Here is a 14,423-nt window from a genome sequence, read left to right as displayed (position 1 = left end):
CTGTGACTACGTAGACCAAAGTGAGGCTGTCGGATTCTACAGCCACTGAGGACAAATGACAAGAGCCATGTGAAACCCGAACAGAAAACTGCAACACTGAAGGCTTAGAAATATTGCCTGGTAGACTGTCTAGCTAGCAGTGAAGGTGACAGTCGTTTCCCCGGGAGCCTAGGACGGCCTGGGCATTGGCACGTCTTCTGTGAACTGCACAATGGCCACCTCCAAGGAAGAGACTCGAAGGAACAAACGGGTGGTGAGTGTGTGTATGGGGGGGGCACGTGTGTGAGAGCAACTGCATGGGAATGTGTGTGTGAGAGCAAGTGTGTGTGTGTGTGTGTGTAAGACGGCACGTGCAAGAGTGTGTGTGTGGGAATGTGTCAGTGTGTGTAAGAGAGGGCACGTGTGTGTAAGGGAGGGCACGTGTGTGTAAGAGCGCTGCATGTGTCAGTGTGCGTGTGCCTGTGTGTTGCCACCACGGACGCTCTCACAAGACCTGTCGAGGCCGGCGCCCTCAGCTTCCCTGAGAATGAAGGTCGGAGGTGACCGCATGGACAGAGGTCAAAGAGGAAAGGCCCCACGTGTCCTGAGAGAGAAGGACGATGCACATGTGGAAAGTGGTCCATGATGGGTGAGGCCACCGACAGGGGAGCCCCGGTGTCACTCGAGGTGAATGACGACCAACACTCAAGGCAGCCAAGGCAGCCAAGACACCTCAGGGTGGCCCAGAGCTCTCCCTGCAGCACACGCAGCCCTGTGGGGACGCTGCCGGTGGCAGGAGGGGTTCTTGAGGAGCAGGAGGCTGACAGGATGGGTGCTGGGCCGCTGCGGGGACCTGGCGTGCCACACACTTACACACACTGGGGTGGGTCTCTCCCCTCGTCTCGTGCTCAAACAGTGCAGGGTGCGAGGACTTCTGGCTGGCTCCCCAGGAGGACACAGGCTCAAAGCCAGTGGTGGGGAGGCCTGCACCCACCCCCCACCCATCTGACTCTGAGGAACACACCCGTGTCCCTCAGGCATGGGCACGTCTAGCCCCAGATTACGAGACTAAAGGACAAACACCGTCTGCATTGGCCAGGAGCCGCTCACACGCAAACTCACTCTTCCAGGCACTGTCCGCATGTGCCTGTTAGCCCGTTGTGACATTTTACACAAAGTAGCGCCATGGAGCGGACACGTGTAGCCACCTTTCAAACGGCTTCCGTGGCCTTCACCACATGCCTGGCTGGCACGTCCCTCAAGAAGCAGGACTTGGCCGATGAATAATGATCAAGAGTGAGACTCATGTAAAATGTGGTCATTTCGGACCCAACAAAAGCGGAAAGAATTAAATTCTACCTTGCAGAGCTGTCTTGAGAAAGCAGTGAAAAATGAACATTAGAAGGTTTTCAGCAGAATGCCAGAAAAACAGCTTGGAAGTAAGCAGTGCTGGCTCCCAGCGGGTCCTAGCTAGCCGGCGGGTCCCCCACGGTCACACTCAGCCGCTGCAGGCCTCAGTGACCTCTTTCTTCTCAAGGAAGGCCCCAGGAATAAAATTCTATCATTCTTAGCATACAGCACTATGCAAACATAAGCTATTCTTATCGAACTCATAACCAGCATCTTCGTTCTCACAGTTTCCGTGCAAGGGCCGATGGAGAGGGGAAAGTTACTTGCAAAGCTAAAGAGTGGTTTCATACATGTGACACAAAGGCAGAGGTTTAAATTCACTACTGTGACTCATCATTTGTCAGAAAAACGCTGATAGCAGTTATGGACAAAGCAATCGTCCAAATTCACCCATGGCAAATGGAAGAGCGGCTACCTGGGAAGTCCAAACTGGGTGTTGTTCTTTAAAGTAAAACATACTCTACACGTAACGCTGAAAATCCCCTCAGGAGCCATCCCCAAAGCCCTCAGTGGCAGACGCCCTTCCCAGGAAACAGTGGTGCCAGCTCCCAAAGAGACTGAAATTAAAGGGCATTTACTTACCGCAGACTCTGCTCATTGCCAGAATCATGTCATCATACACTGAAAGGGAGGGGAACGGTGTCACTGTATACAATTTATCAGAAAGCAGCATCTTCATGTCTAATTAACTTGATACAGGAAATTGTGATGTTCGTTTGAAACATGATACGTTAAACTGGCAATATTTATCCATACAAGGCTTAGGTGTGTAACAAATCCTTCTAACCTATATTCACTTTTTAAACAAGGAACAGGAACATGTCACTCAACAAAAATCCAACTATCCATTTACTTGAATCACTTCATCACAGTTTCAATCATTTTAACTACATTAGAAATAGGATAAGACGGCTTATGATGATGGACTAAAATGACCAAAGTAATATACATTTTCCTAAAACATTGAAACAGCTTTGAATGTAACTAAAGTACAAGTCTATTTTCTTCTGAAGTTTTCTTCTACAAGTTTCTTTCTGCTAAAGAAACAACGTGTACTGTAGCCAAGGTGTCTGCATAACACTCACCCCGCTGGTGAAACGCATTGCTTTTGAGCAACAAAGGTGTGCTTTTACCTTTGCCAGCGATCTCCAGGGTAGACACATCTTGACCTCTGTCGTCCTTCAAGGTCGCCTTGTATTCACCATGGTCCTTCTTGGACAACTGCAAATAAAGCACATCCCATGTGTAGGTAAAATCAATACCACGGTATAGAATGTAACACATGCTGACACGTTTTCTTTGCAAACCACGGACATCTGGGATGCAAACTAGGAGATAATGCAGGATTGAGGAGTCCTCGGAAAGGCCTGCTTTGTTTCGCTCCTATGTCAGGTCACCTAACGCTGTACCTTTGGTATGAGCAGCTCACAGACGCCCTTCTCCAGGTCGGGCAAACGTTCAGTCTCGTACAGAACATCGTCCTTCAGCCATTTGAAAGCTGTTTCTTTCTTGGTGTTTGCGACCTACAAGACAGAAATCTTACGTTCCGTATGTGGAAAGAGTCTGTTCTGATTTCAAACCACAGACCTTAAAAGAATCTGTTTTTATTACAGACAGGCTCAGACAGAAGCTCCTGGAAAAGCCGTCAGCCCTACGATGGCAGACACGTCAGTAAGTCCCAGCTTCTGAAGCAGTGAGACCCTCACAGCTGTACATGGAAGAAAAAACAAGGCCCCACGTTGCAGCCCAGGCGATGAGACGGGTCTCGTGGTTTACAGGAAACGTCAGTGATAAAGACAAGTTGTAAGCGGTGGATTTTGAGTTCATAACAACATAAAGAACCCTGAGGTCTGTAAAACTGTGCAGAGGCTGCCTCTCTGGCACTGGGACGTTTCGGACGCATCTACATGGAAGGACAGAAACCTTAACGCGAGATCTGCCCAGTGGGGTGAGGACATCCCGGCGACTCCAGTCCCTTGCAATTCATCTGGGACATTAGCTCGAACTCGAAACTACACTTCACAGGATTCCACAGACCAGGAGTTGCTGAAGCCCCACGCTCTGCCACACGCGTCCTGTGGAAGAGAAAACGTTCGGCTCCCTGTGAACAGGAGGCAGCGACCACACTGGATTCTAGGAAGACGATAATTCTGCATTCACCTCCCACATGCACCCAACGAAGTGATGATGGAAACAGATGGTAGTGTGGTTAGTTCTGATGGGGACACATAGCTTAGTGACTCCAGGTGGGCTACGTCCCCAGTCAGCATGGAGTCCCCTGTCAGCAGGGACTCTGCGAGTCTTGTTCACACGTGAACCCCAGGGCGTGCTCACGTGCCTGCCACAGGGCCCAACGTCCCTACGTCAGGGATTAATGGAGGGAGCGTCTCCTGTGGGACCTTCCTTCTAAAGGCAAAACCGTGAGTTGGTAACAAATGGTGGGATGGACTGTGGCCCAAAATTCCAACAGACGGCCCCTTTAGCCTAATATTTCTAAAGCTTCTTCGGTGCCTGTTTTCACGCCAATCCAACCCCTAACGGTCCCTACCATGAGTCAGTGCTGTTCGTCCTCGTGTGCTAAACAAAATCCTTTCAAGTGGACTTCAGCCTGTTCTCTAAAACCAGTATCCTCGATGAAACTGTTTCTCCTGTAGCTGGGGGGCTTTTACCCCTAAAGAAGTCACTGGTCTCTCCCGTGGACTGCGATTTCTCACAACCACACTTCCTATGAGGGCGCCCGGCCTGGCCACCGATGCCCAAAGAACGCAGTAACGACTCGGCTGCTCAGACACCAGGGCCACGTGGGACTCACACTTCCCAGTCCCACTGCCACATTCTCCACGTGTGCTGACGGGACGCTTCTACCAGGTTCTCCTCTGTTTATGGCTGACGTGTCCATCTTCAACTTTCCTTTTGAACATGCTCTCCTGTGAAGCCATCACGGGAGCACACCCTCACATAAATTCTCCATGCCTTTTATGTAAGTAAATAAAAAAATAACCATCTGCCAAAGTATTAGGTTGGTGCAAAAGTAATTGCGATTTAAAAGGTTAAAAATGATTGCTAAAAAAAATGCAATTAGTTTTGCACCAGCCTAATACTGTGAAGTGAAAACTACGTAGAAAGAGGGTTTATAGAATCACAGGATGGACAGGGGCACAAGCATGAAAATTAAGTGCATTAAATTGGAAAATACCTAAACCTCAAGTAATATTTATTCAGTTTCTCCAATATCTGTACTTAAAGATGTATGATGCACTTTGGTAAGGGAGCTTAAAATATTATCAGATATTCACAGGAGGGCACACAGCACCGAGATGACAAGAGAGCACACGCAGAAGCAATATCCCCGTTTTTTCCCACCGCCATTGTAAGCACGTACTTACTGCCTTGCGCACCGTAAAAAGAAGAATAAACCGACTACAACAGGGTCAGTCTGCCTGGTTTGCTCTCTGAGTCACTGACTATCCAAAGAACTGACTTCTACGTGCTAATGTCTAAAACCTTGAAGATACATACCTTTTGCTTAGGATAATCATTTGAGAAAACTGCTGTTTTTCCCATATAAACAAACTAAGTAAACAGCCTGTCCTCAGTAAAGTCATGTGGGGTTTCTCCCTTTAAATATCTGTTGTGTTTTCATTTGTTGAGCTCGACCGGCTAACGTCTTTCTCCCTTGCACTTCTTTGCCAGAAAACTTCTTTTCTTCTATAAACATCTCTGTCTGAGTCTTCCTTTTAAACATACTCACGTAAGAAACTCACTTTTTAAAAAATCTAGGTATTTTTTGAAATAAATTTAAAACAACCTTGCGCATGGTAAATATTACGGGGCTAAAAAAACGTTAGCCTCAGTGACCACAATAAAAAAGCAATGTGAATACAGGAGATCTGATTGCAAAGTAACTACCAACACCAACAGTGACTAGACCAGTGGGAGAGGCTGACGGCATCATGAGCTTCAGAGCCACCTGGAACGTCCCGGCTGCTCGGCCCTCAGCAGCTCTCACCCTGCACCCTCCTGCAAACCTCCCACCGCAGCCCTGTCGCAGCTCTGCCCGCCCCTCCCCGCCGGGCTCCTCTCCAGGGCGCTGTACCCTGAGCACACACTGCCTTTGTACGCCAGCTCCTCCAACTCTATCAACACTAAAAAGTTGACATACCCAGTATCCCATGCCGACCATGGCCTCCTGTTTTCACCTTCACGTGCTTCTGGCCCCTGTGCCAGCTCTCCATGCTAATGGGACCTCCATGGGCTGTCCCGTTGCTTCTCCATTTAAGCCGTCTGGCCTCACTCACTGTCCTGCTCAACTGAGACACCTGGTTGACCAACTAACCCACTACCAGACAACACCCAGAGGACGCAGGACATCTGTCCTCGCAGCACATCCGTGCAGCAAAACCTCAAGCCTGAATCCCTCCCAAAAAACCCACACAGGCGCACACATGTGGGGCACTCCCAGTCCTGTGCAGTCAGCAGACAGCCCGCAGCTCCTCTCACTCTTAGCGATGAGCTACGTGGCCTGTCCCCCTCGGCGATAGGCCACAGGCCTCTCCTGCCACCCTGTGCAGCCCGCCGTCCCACACTCGTCACCTCCCCAAAAAGGGTAAAGCCACAAGCACGCACGGACATGCTCTCCGTTTGCCCTCCCCCATCTCGTGCTCCACGGCAACTGCTGCGTGGGACAGACCAGCCACGCACATCTCCCCACACACGCAGCTCCATCCCTTAGCCCAGTGTCCCATCACCCTAACTCTGTGCCACAGCCTCCCTGCGCTGTAACGGACATACACCATTGCAGAAGGTGAAGGTGCGCAGTGTCCACGATTCCCACAGAAAGCAAGGTTAGCTAACACACCCTCCCCTCTCATGGCAACGTGTGTGTGTGTGTGTGTGTGTGTGTGTGTGTGGTGAGGACACTCAGAATCCACTGTCTTAGCAAATGCCAAGTGTACAACACAGTATTACTAACTGTAGTCACCACGCAATACATCAGGTCCCCAAAGCCCTTCCATCCTCCTAAACTAAAACCCTGCCCCGTTAACACTCACTCCCCAATCCTCCTCCTCCCCCTGCCCCAGGCACCCACCACCTACTTCCTGTCTTTGTGAATCCGACACTCTAAGGGCCTCACATGCGTGGGGTCATACAGCATCTGTTGTAATGTACTGTCGCTATTTCACTGAGCACAGTGTCCTCAGGGTCCATCCATGTGGTGGCATCGGAACCTCCTTCCTCTTTAAGGCTGAGGAATATTCCATTGTGTGTACAGACCCTTCCACCGATGGGTTTGGGGGATCACAAACAACACTGCTATCAACACACATGTGCAAACACCTATCTGACTCCTTACTTTCAAGTCCCTCTACGCTGGATCACACGGTGGTTCCGCTTAACTTTCTGAGGGGCCGCCATACTTTTTCTGCAGTGGCCAGCCTCCTAATTTATACTCTAATTTGGTGCCCAGGTTCCCAGACAGCGACTTCGCCGTTCAGTTTCTTTGTGCTGTTGGATCCGTGGAGCCGGCTTCCCTCCCTCACTGACGGATCGCTCCAGCCATTCTCGGAGTTATCACTGTGTGGAATTATGTTTACTTTTCTCTCTTATCCACTAGCCTGCAAGCAGCTTCTGGACACAAGAATTAATTACCGATCCTGCCCCCTGCCTCTTTTATAGCGACAGTCACACACAGGTGCCTGTCCCCAGAGTACAGATTTTATATTGAGTAGTAATTAAGGCTTACCTTATTACTGAAGTTTTAAAACTAAAGAAGCATCTTATTCCTGAAACACACCTTTTATTTCCTAAGGAAATCATACAAACAGCATGCAAACTACCCGATAAACTTCATCATAGCACCCTTTCTCATAAATTCGCTTACTAAAATTTTAATAAACATTTTCATAAACTTCCTGCTTGAATCTTCTTTGCATGCCACTGTCTTAAACTTCTGCTTGAATCTTTTGCATGCCACTGTCATCTATTCATGAGGAGCAAAGACTAGACTGAAAGTCTAAGAACCAAAACGTCCACGACACCCAAGCGTCGCTGCATCCACCCACGCCTAACCCAACCTGGGCTACCACCTCCAGCGGCCTCCGCTGCTTTCCTGAAAGGTCCCGAGAACTGTCCCAAGAAGGGGACTCAGGGCTTCCCCGTCAGACCTGACGCTTACCTTACAGACAAGACGAACTTCACATTCTTCTGTAACGTCCCAATGCAGGTACTCGGCAAAATGAGGACCTGGGGTTAAAAAGTAAAACAGTAACGTAGTATGTGTACTGCACATAGGTATTTATACACACACATATATGTACATACATGTAGCATTATTTCATATTTATACTCATTTACTTATACTGCATTTTTTGCAGAAGAAAACAGCTGTTCAATGTGTGAAACCGAGATCAAGTGGCTCTCAGGGCTCTGGAGGTGACCCTCCACCGGAACCTGCGTTTCCGAGTGGGGTCGTACTGTCCAATCTCACATTCCTGCCAACATCTAGTATCTATTGCTCATTAGAAACAATAAGGAAATCATATGCTTTTCTCAAGGCATATGTCTAAATGAACATCCAATGGCATAATATATAAAAAACTTCAAAACAGGAGAATTAATAGAGATAAGATGAAGAAAATGCAGCTTGACCTAGCAATTTTGCAAACATGTAATATTTTGAAATCAAACATGGACTTGTACATTTTTCAAAATATATTTTATTAAAACAAATGCAGAAGTAATCATATACTAATAATGTAAGTAGCCCACTCAACACAAAAATACAAAACAGATTTAGGAAGTATTTGTTGACTTCTTTCATATCAATATGTTCTACAAAGTTAAAAAAATTAATAATGTAGAAATGAGTAAAAAGAAATTTGACTATTAAAAATAAAATAAAAAGAATGTCTTGACTTTTTATTTTATAATCCACATCCTAATTTCTTTCTAAAGGCATAGAACTCTCATAAAACAATTTCTTTAAATAAACCTTTGGGTTATATTTCAGGCTCTAAAAATGTATCCATTTTTCTTTGTATCTAGTTAGTATGTATTTTTAAAAACAATATATTTAAAATGTATTGTTTGCAGTTAAACAGTTAAAACTTTTAAATGTTTAAAACTTCTCTCAGTTTTAGGTAAAATAACCAGTGTCTGGCAGTTGGACCAGCTTCTGCTGCCCTCTCTCCATTTCAAAGCCTAATAACAGCCCCAACCTACCCATCTCTGCTTTTTTCTTTTTTTTTTTTTTTTTTTTTTTTTTTTTTTTGGTCTAAAAGCTGATATGTAAGATGGAGGCAGCCTTTCCTAACCCCTGTTGTAAAGTCAGTTTCTTTCCATCCATCTGCTAAGTACTGAGCTCTGCCCTGTAAGAAGTGCTAGGGAGCTACAAAAATTACAGGGCTTCAAGGTCATAAGCTCCAACACGAACGGCTCAGGAAAGGGTTGCCATGGGACCCCAGGGAGTCCACACTGAGCTCTGAGTGGTGCCTCGCTTTGATCGGGACCATGGAACAGCTTCCTGGGACAAGAGTCGGGACAGACGGAATGTGCCCGACCAGAAGAAGACGTTAATAAGACAGCAGTCCGTCCAGAAAGCTGTACTGGGCATGGAGAGAAATGAAATTCGGGTCCGCAGGAGGAGAGCCGCATGGCTAGGAGGCATGGAGTCAGTAGGTGTTTTAGGTAAAGGGCTGCCTACAAGAAACGTCTGGGAAAACTCTTCGCCTAGCCGTGTATGAAAGAGATTTAGCAGAGAGCCTGGTTAACCCGGTCATTTCTTTGACCTGGAGACTGACAGAAAATATGGATGCTCAACAATAGATTCTGGGGCTTTTAAAGGTAGAAGCAAAAAAAACACCGAGATGAAAGAAAGGAAGGGGCAAGAACAGAAAAGTACCCAAAGTTCTAGAGCTAAGAAAGGTCTAACTTCCAGATCATCAGAACAGCAAGCATTTAGTCATCGGGCAGCATGTGGGTCTGCTTTCAATGGATACTCAAATCCTGAATCTTTGTTTCATGTTGTGGTGTGCGAACAGGTCAACCACCTACCTTGTTTCCTGAGAAATTCTTTCCTTTGGAACTCTGCCTCTTCTAGGACAGCCTTGAATGCTAAATGCAATATTTAAGGGGGGAAAAGACATGAAATATGTTTGCTTCACTCCAGTCAAAAGGATTGGCTCTGAATGTTCTTCTACAGACGTTAAGAAAATATCCAATACTGCCTACCGTCTCCAATAAGAACCAGAGAAGACTGGTTCTTGGCTTTTCCGTCATGAATCTGTACTGTGTAGGTCCCTTCATTCTCAGTAGTAAATTGATCCATCACCATCTCAATGATGCCAGTTGACTTGTCACATTTAATTTTGTGTGTCTGGAAGCAATAAAGGAAACAGAATTCCACTGTGAAATTCCTCCTTCCAGGTTTTTCTCTGACACTGAATACTTACATCGACTATTCTGTCTTAAGGGTAGGTTACGACACAGAGAGACCTGAAGATGAACTTCTATCCACTAAACCTCTTGGTGAACCAACATCAAGTAAGGGACACATGTTCTTTCGGTCCGTGGGTGGGGTTGGGGGCTACAGCACGAGGCCCCAGGAGAACTGGCTGCTCCCCAGACGGACGTAATGTGACAGTTAATATGTGGGGGACAAAGACAACACAGTGACCTCACAACCACACTGTCCTCCAGCCCCGGGGACGCTGGGACCACGGGCTTCCAGACCCCTGCCTTTGACCAGGGTGCAGAGGCCCATGAGGGGAGTGGGGTGTTCGGGACGCGCCTGGAGGCCAGCCGGGGCCATGCCAGCACCCTCCGTCACCCTGCGCCCAGCACATGTCCCCACAGCCAGGCACAGCCTGTCCCCACACTCGCCCGGTGGCTTTCCTGAACACTAGCCCCCGCTCCCTCATAATTAGCTCAAGGAGGACCTTCCTAGAATTGTCCTTGGATTTTGGCTGGGTTCATGTCCACGCCCCAACCCCCCTCGCTGGACCCTGGGTCCAACCACCTCCATGCCTTCTGTCTGTCTGTCCTGCTAGAAGGTGAGTCCTTGAGAGCCAGGGCTGTCGCTCATTCTGCAACCCATATGGCAGCTGGCACAGTGCCCCGCAGGCAATGAAACCACATGGACGTGGGGTCTTCATGAGAAGTTCGGCCTGTGGCATAGCAGCTCGCGGTGCCACCGTGGCACGGACTTGGCAGGTCTCCTGACGCTGCTGACGATGCTCAGCAAAGTTTTCTCGAAGGACATTCTTATTCCTTGTCCACCCACAGCTGCTTTCCAGCAGCAAACTCTGCTGGCCGTCACCCATCCAATCTGCAGCACCCAGCAGCTCCCACTATGTTCACAGCTGGGCTGCGGGGCCACAAAGACTCCCGCAGGTTACAGACAGCGCGGGGCACCGGTGCCCAAATCCCTACAGCCCGGGCAGAAAGCATTTTAAGAGCCACACGAGTGAGCCTTACAGGTGAGGGCAGTGAGAGGTCGGGACAGCACACCCGTCCCCCCACGGACCTGGGAAGCCAAGAGCTTCCTTTCGGACGAAGCCTCAGTGAAGCTGCCGCGGTCCTGCTGTCACTCTACCCCGCTGTGACTGCCTCCTTCCTCACACTCCACCAGAGCAGCACAGGTGGACATGAGGGCCGTGCCGTGCCATGTGGGCAGTAGCCGATCAGGGACACTCCGCCAACACCTCCTGGCACATTCGCAGGTCACCATCTGTGGTGACCCTGGACTATGGTACCCACCCTTGGGTAATGCGACAGGGTCTCAGGGGTGGAATGGAAGGAAGCAGGCTCTGCTGCCCCAAAATATGCCACTTTGGCATGCTCTTGTTTTGAACTAGTCCCCTAAGAAACAGCCAGTGCCTCCTTTGCCCCCCTGAAAGCAGGAAAGGCCCCCCGCACCAGGCGGAGACAAGGCCTCATGACCCCACTGGCCTCGGCTTCCCACGCCCAGAACCAACGAAAGGACAGAGGACAATAGTGTTTGCTGGTGACATTCCCCCTGGTGGTCCTTCTTCCTTTCAGGATGAACCCAACGGGGGTTTCAGCAATGACTTCCCAATCTCACCCTTGGACATGGGAGGTCCTTGGAGCAAGATGAGCAGAAGGAAAAGCAGCATTCTGTGCCAGCGGCAGGTAAAGCAGGGCTGCCACGTGGACGTGCCCCCTGCCCCCGGGGCCCCCATTGCTCCCATAATCCTACCGTAACAAGAGAATGACGAAGCTTTTCTCCCTGCAGGTAACTAAGAGAGGTCCGTACGTTTAGCTAGAAAAGCAGCATTCATTTTCTGGCAACCCTGTGTGTTTACTGTCACAATGCTCGCCTTCCCCTTTAAGGCTACATTCACATTTTGGTTTTCCAAATGCCAGTGTCGCAAAAGAGCATTTCAAAGATGAGTATTAGCAAAAGGTGAGCTGTGTTCACTTCATCTTGCAGTTCATGTCCCTCGGCCTCCGTTGGGCATGTTTCTGAGTCCCTCTGCCTGCGCTGGCGGCCTCGGTCTTCTCGCCTCTTTCGCTTTGTCCCTGCACCTCCGAGACCACAAGTCACTGTTTTCTCCCTCGGTTCCTGCATGTATTGCACGGCCCGCACTGGGCAGACCCACTCCAGGAGCCCACCGCCCTAGGACTCTCTCCTACTCCTGCAGCCTCTCCAAATTCAGCTTCCTCTGAATCAGACAGTGTTCACTGGACTGTTTTACACACTCTCAGTCCTGTTTCTTCTGTCATTCTCTCCTTGAAGCTGCATTTCCTCATCTCTACAACAGCCTCCAGGCGGGCGCGTTTATGTCTCCTTTCTCCATCCCTGCTGTTTGGTTAGCTGTGGCACAGAATCAAAATGATTTGCAGAATAAATACCACCATCCACCAGAAAAAGGAAGGTGACGAGCCAAAATGCTCTGGGTCCATTTAATCAAATGTGACTTTCAGGTTTTGTTAAGTGAATACAGCCCAGCCCACACACCCCCGGCCATGGCTTCCAGCAAACATAAAAAATCACCGTCACAACTAGAAATTCTAATATGATTTCAAACATGTAAAACACACATATGTGCTTACATAAGATCACCTAGATTTTTTTCTAAATCGGAAGCCAAAACAGGACATCAGTGTATAAGGTGGTAGAGAAAGACGGAAATAAATGAGAAAGCGTGACCTCAGACTGCTTCTTGCGAGACAGCACGCACTTTCAGAAACACTCATTATAGGACGTGGTGACACACTGTCACCTCCCCGGGAACTGGAGCCCTTCTTGGGGGACTACAGGCAGGAAAGGATGTGACAGCTGCCATGGATGCAGTTTGCCACGGTCCTTGAGTTTCCTTAGAGCTTTGAGTGTTCACTTCTGAATACAGATAGCAAATTCCAAGCTGATCGGCCAAATGCACTGTCTCATTTTGTATGACATTCTGCTCACACCAAACCCTGTCTGCAAAGAACCGGAGGAGCTTACTCTAATTGGGTCTGAGAAGGAGAAAGGTACGACCGACGCTCGAGACTGGAGTCTTCACCACCCAGCAGCCTCTGCACCTTCTCAGCTGCTCACGGCAGCATCTGGGCAGGTTTCAGAAACTAATGAGGCTCCTTGCTGGTGCCGTGATGCAGCCAAAGAAAGTCCAGTGACGCTGCGGGTGCCGTAAATACAGGCTTTTACACGACTTTCACAAAACAGCATCATTCTTCACACGGAAAAGTCCCCAGAAGGTGGCTAATTAAAGAAGTGAAATGGTACAGGCCGAGAGACTGGCCAGGTAGCAATGAGAAGCCCTCCACAGCAGGTAGAAAACGTTAATCAAAAGATGTGCAAATAAAGTGCAAGTACACGGGTTCCATTTCATTTCCTAGAATGCTCTCTGCTTGACAAAATCCCCACACTTGCCTGGATCACGCAGTGCCTCCCAGAGATAATACCCACTGTCGGCCTTTCTGGGGCCAGGAAAAAACGACATGCTTTCTACTCATTAGCCAAGCTCCCAATTTGCACAATTCCCGAAGTGTGGCATTATTCTCATGGGAAAGACTGCCTGGATACGAAAAATCACATGATCTCTCCATGCAAGATTCCTGCCTGATAGACGTTTGTCTAACCACTAAACTTAACCAAATGCCCATCAGACACTGAGGCCAGGCCAGACGTGAGGAGTCCAGCTCAGAGAAAGGGTCAGTGCTGCCGCATGGCCCGAGTGGTTCCCACACTTCAAGCATTCTGTTAATATTTGTGCAGTGGACAAATGAGCGAGGCATTCAGGACTTAGTGGGACAGCTACCGTGTTTCCCCAAAAATAGGACCTAGCCACACAATCAGCTCTAAGGCATCTTTTGGAACAAAAATCAATATAAGATTCGGTATTATATTATACCTGGTCTTATAGTAAAATAAGACCAGGTCTTATATTAATTTTTGCTCCAAAAGATGCATTCCAGCTGACTGTCCGGCTAGGTCTGATTTCTGGAGAAACACGGTACATACACCAATGACACCACTCACTAGGCGTCATACAAGAGAGCAGAGGAGGTAAAGACGGTGGGATGTGAGACCCCAAGCTCAGCACTGAACAATAAAGCTTCCGTCAAATGCTTGTCCGCTAACTGGGCCGCAGGCGTGGAGTTATCAGAGGAGAGGAAGTAGATGGAAGTCCAGCCAGTGTCCCAAAGCCAAAGCAGGAATGCTGCAGTAACTGTACGACTCATCCTACACAATGAAAAGGAAAACCCGGACACAGTGTTTGTGTCCTAGCAAATTACGTATTTTTGGCAGTTCTGTGGCTCTCTGTCCAGATGTGTCAGGAGAGCCAGGAAACCTAGCGAAGAAGCAAACACTGGCTTCCCAGCTGACCTCCTCAGTGGAAACTCTCCAGAGAGGGCACTGCTCACAGCAGAACAAAAACAGATGCCACGGCAGCCACAACCAACAATAAATAACCTGGTCCGCCAAGGACGTCCTCCCCGCTGCCCAGCATCACCCGAACCTTTCACAAACCACGCTCAACGTCTCCAAAACACAGTGTGCAGTGTTTTAA

The 14,423-nt window shown here is 48.6% G+C and overlaps 1 protein-coding gene across 9 annotated transcripts in view; it reads right to left on the bottom strand.

Annotated features, from left to right (window-relative positions):
• The window catches only part of MYOM2 (myomesin 2), a 126,737-nt gene that overhangs the window by 14,404 nt on the left and 97,910 nt on the right, over positions 1-14,423 (bottom strand). For all 9 annotated transcript variants that reach the window (XM_033104358.1, XM_033104361.1, XM_033104359.1 and 6 more), the window contains 6 exons: positions 9,619-9,763; positions 9,442-9,501; positions 7,565-7,632; positions 2,799-2,912; positions 2,523-2,610; positions 1,972-2,010 (listed from right to left, as the gene is read on the bottom strand). In XM_033104358.1, coding sequence (XP_032960249.1) covers positions 1,972-2,010; positions 2,523-2,610; positions 2,799-2,912; positions 7,565-7,632; positions 9,442-9,501; positions 9,619-9,763 — 514 coding nt within the window. The remainder of the gene's footprint in view (positions 1-1,971; positions 2,011-2,522; positions 2,611-2,798; positions 2,913-7,564; positions 7,633-9,441; positions 9,502-9,618; positions 9,764-14,423) is intronic.

Source organism: Rhinolophus ferrumequinum, chromosome 4 (assembly GCF_004115265.2).
Source record: "Rhinolophus ferrumequinum isolate MPI-CBG mRhiFer1 chromosome 4, mRhiFer1_v1.p, whole genome shotgun sequence".
Classification (NCBI taxonomy): Eukaryota; Metazoa; Chordata; class Mammalia; order Chiroptera; family Rhinolophidae; genus Rhinolophus; species Rhinolophus ferrumequinum.
The sequence above is the reverse complement of the archived record's forward strand: the minus strand, read 5'-3'. Positions and strand labels throughout refer to the sequence as shown.